Source organism: Salarias fasciatus, chromosome 23 (assembly GCF_902148845.1).
Source record: "Salarias fasciatus chromosome 23, fSalaFa1.1, whole genome shotgun sequence".
Lineage (NCBI taxonomy): Eukaryota > Metazoa > Chordata > Actinopteri > Blenniiformes > Blenniidae > Salarias > Salarias fasciatus.
Window position 1 is genome coordinate 26,253,175 of NC_043766.1, and position 14,351 is coordinate 26,267,525.

Genomic DNA, 14,351 nt, shown 5'->3' on the forward strand with positions numbered 1-14,351 from the left:
ATGAGCGCGGACTGACAGGTCTGTGAGCGGCTGTCAGCACGGGATCCCACCCAGAAACAGCAAGTGCACAGCAGTCCCGGAAACAAGGACACGCAGCCTTCACAGTAAAGGTGAAAGCATCTAAACCGTCCGCGGCGTGTCACCAGTTTCACGCAAAATCAAGATCTTCGCTGTTCTAAACCCCTGACGTCTGTATGAAAACAGCATGTTTATAGAGGAATACATTAGAAAAATAACTTTTTATATATCTCCACGTAATAATAATAATAATAATAATAATAATAATAATAATAATAATTCGCTTTTAGTCTTTGCACAGAAATGTTTTAAAATCAAGACAGAAACACGTAAAAAGAATTCCTGCTAAATAACCAGTCTGTGATGAGCTTTATTTGTGAAATTCAGAATAACATTCAAGGAATACAATGGACATGCACTTTTCCTTTACTATTCAGCCGCAAGGAACTTTTTTGCGTCTGAAACAAAATCAACTACTTTGCTTTTTTTTTTTTGGGGGGGGGGGGGGGGGGGGGAGTAGAATGCAAATTCATAATGTGCTGATCAATATAAACCTTGAGTAAAAGTACAAGAATCCTTCAGAATTTTTTGAAAACTTCCATTTAGAAAAAAAAAAAAGGAAAACCCCCATTCAGCTAAACGAGTCCAGTTATTTTAAACAGGAAGTTTTTCTGCTGTTATTATCTGCAACTTGACGCGTTGCTCCGGAAAAGCAGCGAAACGCACCGAGAGAGAGAGAGAGAGAGAGAGAGAGAGAGAGAGAGAGAGAGAGAGAGAGAGAGAGAGAGATGAGGAAGGAGGATGATGGGAGCGTATATCTCTCTATTTAAGTGACCCATATCTCAGTGGAGACCCAGATATCATCTAACCCACTTCTTGTTCTCGAGGATTTCTCTCCTCCAAAATGTCGGCGTCAGCGATATTCATCCTCGACCTGAAGGGGAAGGTAAGTTTGCGGCGACTTGTTGTCGGGGAAGTTGACACATTATCACCGAAGCACCTGCCACACGGAGAGAGCGCGCTCGCTGACCAGAGAAGAAGGAAGAGAAAGTCAAACTATGGGGTGATTTTTACTGATGCACTGTGCAGCCGCACGCCCCGTGCCATGAACACTCTTACTCCCTGCCAAATACTTGCTTATTGAGTTTTCTTTTAAGTCCTCGTGAAGGACAGAAAGAGAGACAGGAAGACAAACTCAACTTGCCAAACTCGTTTCGCCGACACGCAGTGTACACAGAGGGCTTGTTCTTGTGCAGTGATGCAGCCTTTATTGCATTTGATGTGTCCTATTTCAAAGTTTAAAACTCATTTCTTCGGTTTATTTTAAGTTTCTTCTTCTAAGCTTAAGTTTTGTTGCTGTTGTTTTTTACTCAAACTGATGTAAAAAGTATAGTTACACTTAATTCAAGTCATTGGAAATGACTGATAGGAGACCAGCCATTGCTGAAGCATTTGTAGGACCCGCTACACAGCAGAAAATAATCAATTTGCCAATGATTTTAGCAACAGTCTACATTTATTGAAGTCATTTCAGTCATTTGCTAATAGTTCCTTGACTTTTCAAATGAAAAAGCTTCACTTATTTTCAAGCTTCTTGAGAAGCCGATCAATTGGTGATATAAGAAAAACACAGAAAGCTGAAATACTCTTTGCCTGGGGAAACACATTGTTTACAGTGGTTTGTTTCATTTAACATGCAAAAAGTCTGATTTTTAATAAATCAGAAAAATTTAAATCTTTGTTAAAATAGTGTCCACTGACTTGATTTTAAACTGTATGTTAGACAAGACAGTGAAGTTTAAATTAAAGGAAAGGTAAGCCAGAAGTGTGCTGCTGAAAGTGCTACTCTCTATTTGGGTTAATTGGTGTAGTTTTTAGTGTATTTCCTAAAATTCTTACTCACTTCACCAGATTCTTTGTGTAAACCCTGCAGAGTTAATTTATTTGAGGGCAAGAAAAGGAATTGCTGAAGAAGCCTTATAAGCCCATCAGGGAGAGGGATCAGTCCCTCATTGCCTGGATGTCTGATTGTACAGATTAAAGGTTTTTCTCTATCTCTCTCCTGCTTTCTAGCTATCTCCGCCCCGGGGCAAGTCAGTCGTTCTTCACCTTCCATCCACACCCTCTCTCTGCCCTGACCAGATGAGGTCTGCTATCTTATTAAAGCTCTAGTGGAAGAAATGGGGTTTAGATTAAGAGTTTTAAAAAGGAAAACAGTCTGAATAACAATTTTATATATATACAGAATAACTTCAGTATGCATGGTCAGTTAAAAGACACACAGACACTACAGAAGCTGGTTTCTACCTGTATCTTTTATCCCTAAACTGAGACGCCCAGTTGCTTTGACCAGCTCTGTGCGCTGACATGTTTAGCATTTAAATCTACAGAACATATTTTTTGTACGTATTAAAAAAATTCAACAGAACATGCTTGAGGTGACGTTTTGATTCATTGTGAGTAATGACAAAGTTTATAGACAAAGTTCAGCGTCGGCTGGCCTTCAAGTGTGCTACTGAGGGAACAAGAACTTGTTTTTTTTGTTTTTTTTAAATAAATGTCTGGTTTTTGAACAATAATAATTTAATTTACTAAATTTTTCTGAGGTTTGACAGATATATACAATCCCATGCATTTACACTACAAAATGAACATAGGGGATCTACATATGAAGTTAATGCCTCTATCATTTTTAATGTTCGGGAATTCTGACTCACAACTATCAGATCTCTGTTTTCAGTGTAACCTTTTGACTACAATAGAAATGAGTGAAGCCGATTTGCAGTTAAATAAATTCTTAAAGATTTTTTCATCTCAATCCAGTTCACAATGTGTACTGGCCATTTTGATTTAGCTTATCAGTTTACCTGCTGTTTGAAAGAAGCCATTTCAGTCTCTACCAGTTTATTTAATCCCCCTTTTCTCTGAAAGCCTACTCTCTTCAGATGGCCCACCAGTAAGCTGCCCTTTCAGTCGTGCAACAAGCAGTTGCAATTGAATGCCTTTGTCAACATGGTGCCCACTGCTGCTGTGCTTAGATCAAATTTTGATATTAGGAAATCTAAAATAATATCTGCTAATGCAAGCCTGGTTTAAGCCCAAGGTTTTCAGCAGTTTGAAAACAAGTTGACTTAGATAAAGTAAAATGCTGCGAGGGGTTATTTCAACTCCAATAATGTGGAACTTCTCCTAAATGGGCAGTGGACACACGGTGGGTTCGGCAGTCCATCACAGAGGTAATAGCCTACATAAAGACAGGAACTTCCATATAAACCCCTACCAATTCACCGTGAACCTGAGAAGGCTGCCTTCACTCCGCTGCCAACAAGATCAATAGAACAAAGTTCAGTGTACCTAATTTTGTGCCAATTGACAGATGTTAGCAAACCAACATACAAATCTCACGAGGTTATTTTCAAGGAGCTGCCAGTGTGACTTTAGATTCAGTGTTGTTAGTTTAACACAAGGCAAAGAAGCAGCCTTGAATAGTTGGAATTGATGGACAAACTGGCAGTTTTCAAATTCATACATTTTTCATTTATAAGTGAGCTACTGTTAACTCCGGACAGCCATTCTATGTTTTTTTTTTTATTATTATTTTTTTAAAGGTTATTATTGACAGAATAAGACATTCTTCATCTTGTGAAACAGTGAGTCTTTATATTAGATATGATCTAATTAAAACGGGGCTCGATGTGCAGTGTCAGTGTTTAAATGGGAGACACAGACTGGCCTCAGCTCAGAACGGTATGTTTTAGCTGGGATTCAGAGGGAAGACCGTCTCTGTTAAAACAGTCTGAGTGCTCAGCTGAATGCCACCACATTGCATGTATCTCTTTCATATTTTACATCCTGAAGCTTTCACAGGGAGTCTTGATTAAGCATACCAGATTTTGGTCCAGTTTGCCTCTGTGGCTGCTCGCCGTTAGTGGTTTGATCCCGAGAGGCTCCTGGTTGCCATTTGCCTTTAGAGGTCAGCAGTGAGTGGTTCCTATTGATTTCACACACTGTAAACAGTCACTGATTGTCTCCTGTGTCCCAGTAACAAACTCCCGATGAATCCCTACTGTATTTTTCTCTCTTTTTTATAGTCGCCAGTGGCATAAATTGATAAGACATTTTTGTTTTGTTTTGTTTGGGGGCCACGGGGCAACAACCTCCCTAGAAATAATATAATTCGCTGTGAAACTGTCACCCACTTTTATGTGCATCACTATCTCCAATTAAGTGTTTTCTGTTTTCTTACACTGAAAATATAGAAAACATATTCAGTGACGAAGCTGCTAAAAACATTATGATGCACAATTATTCATTCTCAGTCTCAATTCTCTTTGTCTTCCAACATTTTCATATAAAGGATTTTGACCGACACATGTCACAGAATGTTTAAAAAAATGCATTCGGTACAGTTTGTAGTTGTGACGACCGTCTTGCCAGTGCATCTTATTTATTTTAAGAAAGTCTGTTCATGTCTCTTTCAATGTGTTCTATATTTTTGTCGGTTTCATGTTTTCATGCAGGTTTGGGGAAAATCTTCTCTGCAAATGCCGCCCAGCTTTCCTTTGCTGTTGGTTCATGTTTGGTGTGTTAGGGTTCGGTGATTTGAACCCTCTCATGGCTGTCATTAGCCTGGTCACTCATTGCTGTGGAATCTCACGTTTCAGCCTGCTGTGTTGCTATTGTTGGTCACTTGAGCACAAACAGTAAATGTTATTTTTCAGGACTGCAGATCCTCTCACTGCCAGATTCTGCGGGTGGTCCCAGACAAACTTTACTCTGTGGAGATGAGCATCGTCCTGTTCAAACATCTCTGAGGCCCCAGACTGCGGACATTTGGAGTTTCCACTGCTTGCATGGTTCTTGTCTTGACATGTCTCCGTTGAGACACAACGATCAAGCAGCTGAGTTAAAGGCATTATGAAGGACTTTCCAGAAAGTTAGAGACCAGCGACTGTTGGTGCCTTTTTGAATGATGCGCCAGACCGTCCACCCGCTCCTCAAGACAAAATGCCCATCAAAAAGCAGGGAGCGAGCGTGTGCGAGGTCATGCTGCTTACCTGCATGTGCATTTCGACGTTTACGGCATTCAGCATCGCTCGAACTTGTTTGAAGTCCGTGGTGAAATGAGCACAGCACTGAATGGTTGAAAGTAGAGCTCATGGGGTAATTCAACACTCGTACACATGCGCTGCTGAGCTGGCTAGTTGCGAGAACGTGGAACGTCTTTATGTTAGCACGTTCACGAGATTGACTGACATGGTGGTGAGCCAATAGTTGAGATGATCCACCCGGAAAGCCACAGAAAGGACAATCCTCCAATATACCTTTAATCACAAAAGGAGAGACGGATAATTTGCACAACAGACTTAGCCCCACATACTCATTCCTGCTGCTCATCTAAAAATCCCTCAATTATCAGTTGAAATAAACAACCTTCCCTACAGTTAAAGATACATTCTGACAAAAAAATAAAAAAAAACTCAATCACAGATTTTTATTTGTGCTTAGTTTACTTGTCAGTTTCAGATTTTAGCGGTAGCTATAATAGAGAATTTAGACGGATATAAACATATTTGCAATTCATAAATGTCACCTCATTTGATCATAAAATGCTTTCACAGAGACAGTATCGCTTGAAAGAAATACATCCTCACCAGACTTTAATGAGACCTGGATTATTAAACAGCTGTGCTCTGCTTTGGGGCATGAAATATGCTAACTGTTTGTGTGAGATGTTTTGTTTAATGTGTTCCGCCTCAGCTGAATACGCCACAGTATCGGATGTTTTCCTTTTTAATCTGAGTTTTACTGACACACATTTGAACCAGCGTGACATGACAGCGACGTGTCGACTGTCGCATATCCTGAAGGTGGGGGGGGGGGGAAGCTTTTCTCAATGATGTCTGTGATTGCAGCTGTACCAAAATTGTCACAGCTCATAACAGGGAACTCTGTGAGCGTCTCATTCACCTTTCAGCTGCAGAATGGGCTAAAAAGTCAAGCATGTCAAACAGAGAAACTTTTCTGCTTCACAGAAATAACCCGAAGACATGTATGCTGACTACCGGGTTAAAAACCGTGCAATATAGACTAAAGCATTCACTTCCCATGTCTTATAAATTATTTGGTTTAATTTCTGTGATACTGAAAAATAATTATCATGTTAGTTGAATTCATTGATGTATTGTTTCCTAAATGTGTTGTAACTCTTAAGTGTGTTATCATTTTGCCCATTAATTTATACAGTTAGGCTTAGTTTTCTTGTTATATAGTGCAACAGCCCTCATTATTGAACTTGAACATAGAGAAGAAGAACAACCAATAATCACAGACAAGCATACCCATAAAGAAACATACACCACTTTTACATGTGCTCGTTATTTTGTCTGACTGGTACCTTGTTGTAATATCAACAGCACATCATGTCTGTTGATCATCTATCTCCTATCTAATCGAGCAGAAGTTAAAAAATCAAACATGAAATGTGTAAAAATAGAGCAAAATAGGTAATATTCAAGTATCTGGGGGGGATCACTTCTCCACTCTTTGAAAGTGCTTAAAATTTTTGCTTCAAATTTGGGTATTACACAGCCAGATCCATTCTTGTCTGACAATAGTGAAAAGGCAGATTAAACTTAGGACAGTCCATCTCATGGAGAAAAACAGACATTAAAAGCACGCTTTACAGCCAGTCTAACAGATTCTAACAGTCGTGTCCTTGGATTGTATGAGAAAGCTGCAGCGCCTACAGAAACACTGCGTGAATGCAAAGGAAAACCTTGCAAACTGCACATTGGAACACTCAAACTTGTAACTCTACTTTTAAATTTAATTTGGTTTTCTTTTGGTGCCGTGCACGGCAGTCACATGAAAGAACTGACTCAAATGGCTGGGCTTCCAGTGAGAGGAGAGAACAGGATGTAGACAGACGGCCATAAACACGTTGCTATCAGAAGGCAAACTCAACCGCCAGCTGCAGACTTGATGGGGACCAGAAGCATGCATTACTTACTTCCAGTTTCACAGTCGAGATCAAACAATGTTGTTGACGTGTCAGAACAGTATATCAGTGTGTGGACAAGGAAGAGAGAACAGGAACTCACCGCAGTAAATGAGATCTCATAGCAATCTAAAACTACAGAAGTTACCTAGAACATGGTCCAAGGTGAGCTGAGCTAATCTGAGCGGTAAACTTTATCAAATGGCAACTTTTTAAAAGGTATCTTGGAAGTAAACCTGATGATAGCCTCTATAAATTAAAGCTGGCAGCTGGCTCCGCATGGGAGGAGCCTGATAGCTTCCAGTAAGCAACTATTAACAATAAAATTAACCTTTTGGCTGACTGGAGTGGGGGAGACACTTGCAGGAAAGTAAGAGAACAGGGAGATAAGAGAAGAAGTGAATTATTAAAACACCACCAGCATATCCATGTATTGTGAATAAGAAGAGGAGAAAGCATCAAATGAAGTCCCATCGTAGTGTAAATATATGTGATTGTATTTTAAGATGAAGATTCTGAGTAGCCTACCCAAATCATAAGACAAATGTCAAAGTTGTGAGCTTGTTTTCTGAAGAAATATATTCATTAGCTCCTAGTTGAGGTATCAGAAATCTAGTCTTTGTGGTCTTTTTCTTTTTTCTTTTTGTATTAACGAGTGTTTGCTGTGTGAGAGAGAGTGAGTGACTGCGCTTTCCACAAACCCTTTGGCTCTTTTTGATGCAAAGATTTGTTTGTATCTCCATCCTCCTCTGTTTTTGTGTCTGACCTCTGAACTGTTCCCTGTGTGGTTTCCATCTCCTCTCACAGAACCTGAGCAGTGGCCTGTTCATATCCTTTTTTGTTCCCACAGATTACTTTACCTTGCAGGAATGTCCTCTTTTTTTATTTCTTATTTCCTCTTCTTTGTTGTAACTGCCCTTGTGTGACCCCAGTGAGAAACACACTCCTCTATTAAAGGCGTGTGCGTGTGTGTGGCGGGGGGGCATTGTGTGAGTATGTGATTGTGTGTGTGTGCTGTCTGGATCCCTCAAGCAAAGAAACTTTGATCTCTTTCTTCGCTCCCCTCCATGTCCGGAGTTGAACAAAACTGCTGACGTGTGTGTGATTGTGTGTGTGCATTCTGAATTTATTACTTTTTTGTGTTTTATCTTCAGTAAATCTTTCAATATGTAGATTTCTTTCAATTGTGACAGTCTCAAATGCCAAGAACAGCCATGACACTACGTCTTTGATTTACTGTTCAAAAATTTATGATAAATAAGTGAATTATGTTAAATTTCTTACTTCTATGGACATCAGCTTCTGGATTTTTTTCCCCTTTGCTTTGACTTCTATTATATACACACACATTTTCCTTTTTGCATAGAGGAAGTTCAGAGAAAAGTTGCATTTTATCTACTCATTGTTTTTCCCAAAGTTAATCAAAAATAAAATAAGGAATACATTTTCTAATCCTAAGAGTAAATCGTACAAAGTTATGAGTCAGGAATTCTAAAAACAGCCCTGCCTTCATATAACTACGTTGCTCTAGAGTGTGGCACCGAGTCCACACCCACATTCAGTTAGAAACAGGTTCTTGAATAAAGGACAGAAAACAATAGAAACACTCTTGGTAATCGAACAAGGAAATTCTTGAAATGTTGGAAGCGACTATATGCGTTACGGTTTACACATTCTTCAGTTTAGCTAAACTAAAGGCGTTTGTGCAGAAAAAGAATAATCTCCTTTTAAAGATAAGATTCAAATTTATTTTTAAACTCAAGTAAGAAAGTTGAAAAGCATGTACATCCTGTTTAATTTACAATTGTTCTGTCATCTTTGGTACTTTCATGAAATGCTTCATGAATTCAAAATGTCTTCTGCCGTCTGTATCGCCTGATCCATTTCAGCAACATTATTTCTCCTTGTGAAAGAAACTACCTTCAGTGGACACCTTCACTATAGAGCGAAATGTAAATTTGTTTTAAATTCATTTTTTAATATTGTGGTTTAAACAAATTTATTTGGAGCTTACTATCTTAAAAGAAAAGTGACTAACTGTATGTTGTGCATTTTTTATATATTGTATGTTTTCTCAACAGTTTTAAGTTAGGATAAATGAAAACCCGTCTTAGATAAATGTTGCAATTTGCATGAATAGCTGTAACTATTTCACTATTTTATCTAGTTTTAGGGATTTTAAATCAGAGCATAAATTCCAGTATTGTACAATAACTTTTGAGTGATTAGCGAAATCCCCAAACAAGATTAACTCAATGCCAAAAAAGTGTAGGATGTACTCTCTACAGAAAACATCTGCGATAATCAGATTTTTAATGATGCACTGTTTTGTGTGGGCCTTCACACTTCTTTATGTTAACAGGTGAGTGTGTTTCTTCTAACTAATAATATCTCATTGGGGCTGCCAAGAAACATTTAAGTTGCTATAAGCATAGCCCATTGGAGGTTTACACCAGAACTCTGGCAATGATCATTTGTTACTGCTCTTCCAGGGTGTTGGCATTACAGTAAATCTTGGTCGTGAAATGTTTCCAAACAGGACCTGTGCCTGTGTGCCATGATTCCAAATATTTTTCTTTCACTTTTGTGCACAACACTGTAAGCTGTTCAGTGTGCTGAGGTTATTTTTTTCTTCACACTTTATTGCCATCAGGCACAGCGCGATGGCATTTTTAACAGTGGTACTTATGTGACAACTCACCACAGGTTTAATGCTTTTGCATTTTTTGCCTTAATTCTGATTAAAAAATCTGATGGTGATTTCTTCTTTTTGGGTGGTTGGCATGTTCTCCTTGCAGCAAGAACCCCTCTGGTTTTAATCCGTTTGGTTGGAGCTCTCTGTGTGGGGTTTGCATGCTCTTCCTGTGCCTGTGTGGGTTTTTGGCTGGGATTGGCTTCAGCCCCCCCATGAACCTGGAAAAGGACAAGCGGGTTAGAAAATGGATGGATAGAGGGATTAAATCTATAACATTGTCAGAAAGATAAATACTTAAAGTAACATCTGAGAAACTTTGCTCATATACTGAAGTTATTTGTCCTCTGCTAAAAGGAGTACGTGTGCACAGATGAGTAACACAGAAGAGTGTGTTATTGTAGAGAAAAAACACTGATTGGCGGCTTTAGAATGTAGTTAAGTATCCATATGGCTTTAAAATGATAAATGAAATTTAATTGTGCAATCGGTTTCTTAAACTGACAGTTATATTCAACAAGGGCTTCATGCACCATCATGAGCAGTTTGAGGTCCAGTGTTTTTCCCAAGACTGTCAACACACACTCAACAATAGCAAATAAAGATTAAACCTCATAGCCTCTTCAAATGTTTTTGTTGTAAAATTGTTTTACACTCGAGTCCACCAGACTGTGTCTCACTGTCGGGCGTCTCTCTCTAAACTGTGTCTGTCCTTCAAACTTGGCTCTCTTCGCTTTGCTGTCCTATAAAATGTGGGAGTCTTCTGAACCGTGCTGGAGTCTGCCGTGATTCTTTGCTCATGTTGAGGAGTTGGTCATCCATCATTCATGATCAGATATCCATCAGTCCATTAAAGCAACAAAGACCAGGTTCAGTCCGCAAACACAGTTCGCACATTTCATTGGGAGATGAGCTTGGAGAATTGTGTCCATCCCAGAGGTTACAGGGTCTTTTTCTTTTTTTTTTCTGAAGTATGTTACAGCTTGAGTGCAGATTTGGTTTCCCAGCCAGAAGCTATGAATAATTAATGACGTGTTGTACCTCTAATATGGTGTCCTCTGCCTCCGTGTCTCTTGCTGTTGTCCACTCAGGTTCTGATTTGTCGAAATTACATGGGGAACATGGATATGAATGAGATCGACCACTTCATGCCCATCCTGCAAAAGAGAGAAGAAGACGCCGAGATGTCGCCGCTCGTCAGCCACGGTTCTTCCCACTTCATGTGGATCAAACACAGCAACCTTTACTGTATCCTTAGACTTTTCCTTTTTTTGAGAGCATATGCTTTATTGTGTTTGAAAATCAGCTTTTTATGGTGTGTTCAGTGAAGATCTATGCACATCCACTGATTTACCGTGTAGAGTGATTCCCTAAGGTAGAGATGTTCAGAGTAAATCTTGACTATTTGTGATTTATAAGATCTGAAGCATGCACCCCGACTGAAATGCATATGTTGTGAGGAGATTCGTGTGAAATCCTGCACTTCAGGTCTTCATAGCAGACTGTTTCTCAGCTTCTTGGCTGCTGTTGTATCTCATCCTGTTTCACAGCTGGTTAAAAAATTTAACACAGGCTTACTATGATGTGCAAAATACTGTAAACTCCATTTTTTTCACAGTGTGAGACTCTCCAGTCAGATTTTCTTGCACATTATTAATTCAGTATCATATTGCAGTTGTGAATAACTGATATTCACTGTTCACTGCATTACACATCTCAGTTGCTTCACCTCCCTATGGCCATGTTCTCAGTCGAATGCAAATCGCAAGGCATGCTTAGAACTTAATATTGTGTTGCATTGAGCTTTCCAATTCTAAACAATACTGAAGGTGAAGTCTTGCATCCATGCCTAGTTTATTTTCTTTTTGTTTCAGACCCCAACTTGTATTTCAAATATACATTCCTTAACAGTCTATCCTCAAGTGGTGGCGATGTCCAAGAAGAATGCCAACGCTGCTCTTGTGTACTCCTTTCTTTATAAAATAGTGCAGGTGAGTCTGATGTTTGACATCTCAGATTTGTGTTGTTTGTACAAAAGCATTGAAATGTAGTTGTGATGATCCCCAGTCTGTCTTTAAAACGTTAAAGCATACAGCCACCATTGGAGGGCTGCATGCAAATCTAATGTTTCTCCTGTCAGAAAGCTCTTAAAATGCTTCTCAGTAAACATTGGAACCAAAATTTAACACTGAATGCATCGACTGCATCGTCAGTATTCTAAACTTTTCAGTTTTATTGATTGCATATATTTTCAGGATTCACAGTTTCATGTTTTACTCGGGAATGCGAGTGGTGTGAGGAGGTTTGTGGGATGTGTTGTTGGTTCAGCGGCTGCAGTAAAACTCCAGCAGTCCATCATTTACCAGTTGATATTAATCCGCACCCTCAACTTTAGTTATTAACCTAGAATAAGGCCTTGGACACAGAAACCGTACAGACTTGGCTGTAAAAAACACTTACTTAATTACTGTGAACTTCTTATGAAGTTTAACCTCATGTTGAATGTTGTTCTTGAAGCAGGACGAGTGTCTGACTTCATAGGTCTTTCAGAGTCTGCAGCAGGTTTTAGAAAACAAAGTCCATGTGATGTGAATAGTCTGAAAATAGGCCGTTAAATCGTCATTTTTTTTAGTTGTAGAATCCCGTGATTAGCTTCTAACAGTAAGCGTGTTATGATGCTCAAAAAGAAGCTTTAAACATGTTGAACTACAGTAAAATAGCCATCAGAAGACAGTTCTCTGTTTTAAAGGAATAAGTCATGTTTTGGTGCCGAAAGGCTCAGGAAGTGCCGGAAAAATATCCCAGAAGCCTTCACTCCACCACAAGACCCAAATGCTGGTGTGAAATAAGTACCAAAGTAGAACTCACCACTCACCAGAAAAGGCTGCGTCTTTTCACTCACTGATCCACTTCATTGAGTTTTAGGTTCAAGTTTGTGATCTCAGTTGAAAAACGTGACTGTGTCCTGCTGCAATACCACTTTGCTTCATGAATGGATTCCTGCATGTCTTGTGTTTTTTTGTTTTTTTTATTACAAACAGTGCTCTGTAAACACTGGAGATACTTGGCCCAACTCTTGGGTTGAATATGTCCACATATGACTGTCTGTGTTTTTCAGTAACCATCTGAACAGGTGGTCCTGATGCTGAGGCTGGTCTGTTCAGTTCACTCAATAATAACTGTATCCGTTTGGGTCTGTAGGTTTTTAAAGAGTACTTCAAGGAGCTCGAGGAGGAGAGCATACGCGACAACTTTGTGACGGTGTACGAGTTGATGGATGAAGTGATGGACTTTGGGTTTCCTCAAACAACTGACAGCAAGATTTTGCAAGAGTAAGGAATTCATTACACACTTCTCAGTGTACAGAGAGGATTTTCATTTACGAACCATCAAATCTAAAACTATGAGATCCTAAGACAAGTGGTGTTTAAGACACAAGCACTTTTAAGATAAAGGACATGACTTTTGGAACTTGACTGAAGTTTTTCACATTGTGTGCTCTGCCATGTAAACACAGCTCTAATCAGGCTGATTGGGGAATCGGGTTTAAGTTTCACACTCCAAAACCATAATTGCTGCACTTCAGTCTGATTTTAATGTAACCACATTTGCTGAAGAACTGCCTGTATTATCCATCAGGGAGAAATGTGAGTTTTTCAGCAAGATAACGGCTTATATTTTAAATTGTAAGTGCGCAACAGCAGGGGGGAGTAGGAGCACAAGAGGATTTCATTTGAAGTGTGATCAGCCTATTTTTCATTCAGCAGAGTACAGCTGGTGAGCAAACTTAGAATGAATGGCCTTGTGCTATTCAGTGAGTGAAATGGACTGAAACAACTACTATGCTTGAGGTTTTATGTTGTAGTTGCACACAGCATTGTTTTGGTCTGCGCTCCTTTTGGGCCCTCAGTGAGCCGTTTGTTTTCAGGAAAAGGCCCATCATTCAGCGAGCAAGCATGCCGCACCACACTAATACGCACAGTTTCAAACTGATGTGTTTTGCTATTAATGAACAGTAACCTTTATCTCAGAATTTTTCTCGTTTTCTTAGAGCTTCTTTTTCCCTTTTCATGACTTAAACATGATTGAACTTTTATCTTGTAGCGTTTTGTTAATTTTCGATTTCCTCTGCAATTTTTTTGGACTAATCTTTGCCTCTGTGTGTGTGTGTCTGTGTGTGTGTGTCTGTGTGTGTGTGTCTGTGTGTGTGTGTATGTGTCTTTGTGTGTGTGTATGTGTCTTTGTGTGTGTGTCTGTGTGTTTGTCTGTGTGTGTCTGTGTGTGTGTGTACAGTGTGCACAGTGTGCATGTTTGGTGTCTGAATAGTGCTGATAATTACCAGGCTCCCATTGACACTCACACACAATGACAACGTCAGCTGGACACACTCAAGACTCAGACAGAAAAGCCCTGCTCTTGTCTTCTCCAAGGAGACATACAATTGTCATCTACACACACACACACACACGCGCGCGCACACGGACACGCGCAGTTCGTCTCCCTCTCCCTCTGTCTGCAAGCTATTCCAGTTCTCTGACCTTTCCACGCCCCAAACTTCACACAAACACAGCTTTTCTCTTACAATATAGCACTGCCCACCTGGTGAAAGTACAAACGTGTGAAAGTGAGTGTGGGTGGATG

At 39.6% G+C, this 14,351-nt stretch overlaps 1 protein-coding gene across 2 annotated transcripts in view; it reads left to right on the forward strand.

Moving 5' to 3' along the window:
* Positions 1 to 14,351, forward strand: part of ap1m3 (adaptor related protein complex 1 subunit mu 3) — a 44,137-nt gene that overhangs the window by 1,258 nt on the left and 28,528 nt on the right. The window contains exons 2-5 of one of the 2 annotated variants that reach the window (XM_030083554.1): positions 807 to 964; positions 10,802 to 10,958; positions 11,634 to 11,701; positions 12,912 to 13,042. In XM_030083554.1, coding sequence (XP_029939414.1) covers positions 923 to 964; positions 10,802 to 10,958; positions 11,634 to 11,701; positions 12,912 to 13,042 — 398 coding nt within the window. In that variant the 5' untranslated portion in view covers positions 807 to 922. Of the gene's footprint in view, positions 1 to 781; positions 965 to 10,801; positions 10,959 to 11,633; positions 11,702 to 12,911; positions 13,043 to 14,351 lie in introns of those variants that run through there. The other variant, XM_030083553.1, reaches the window with a different exon arrangement.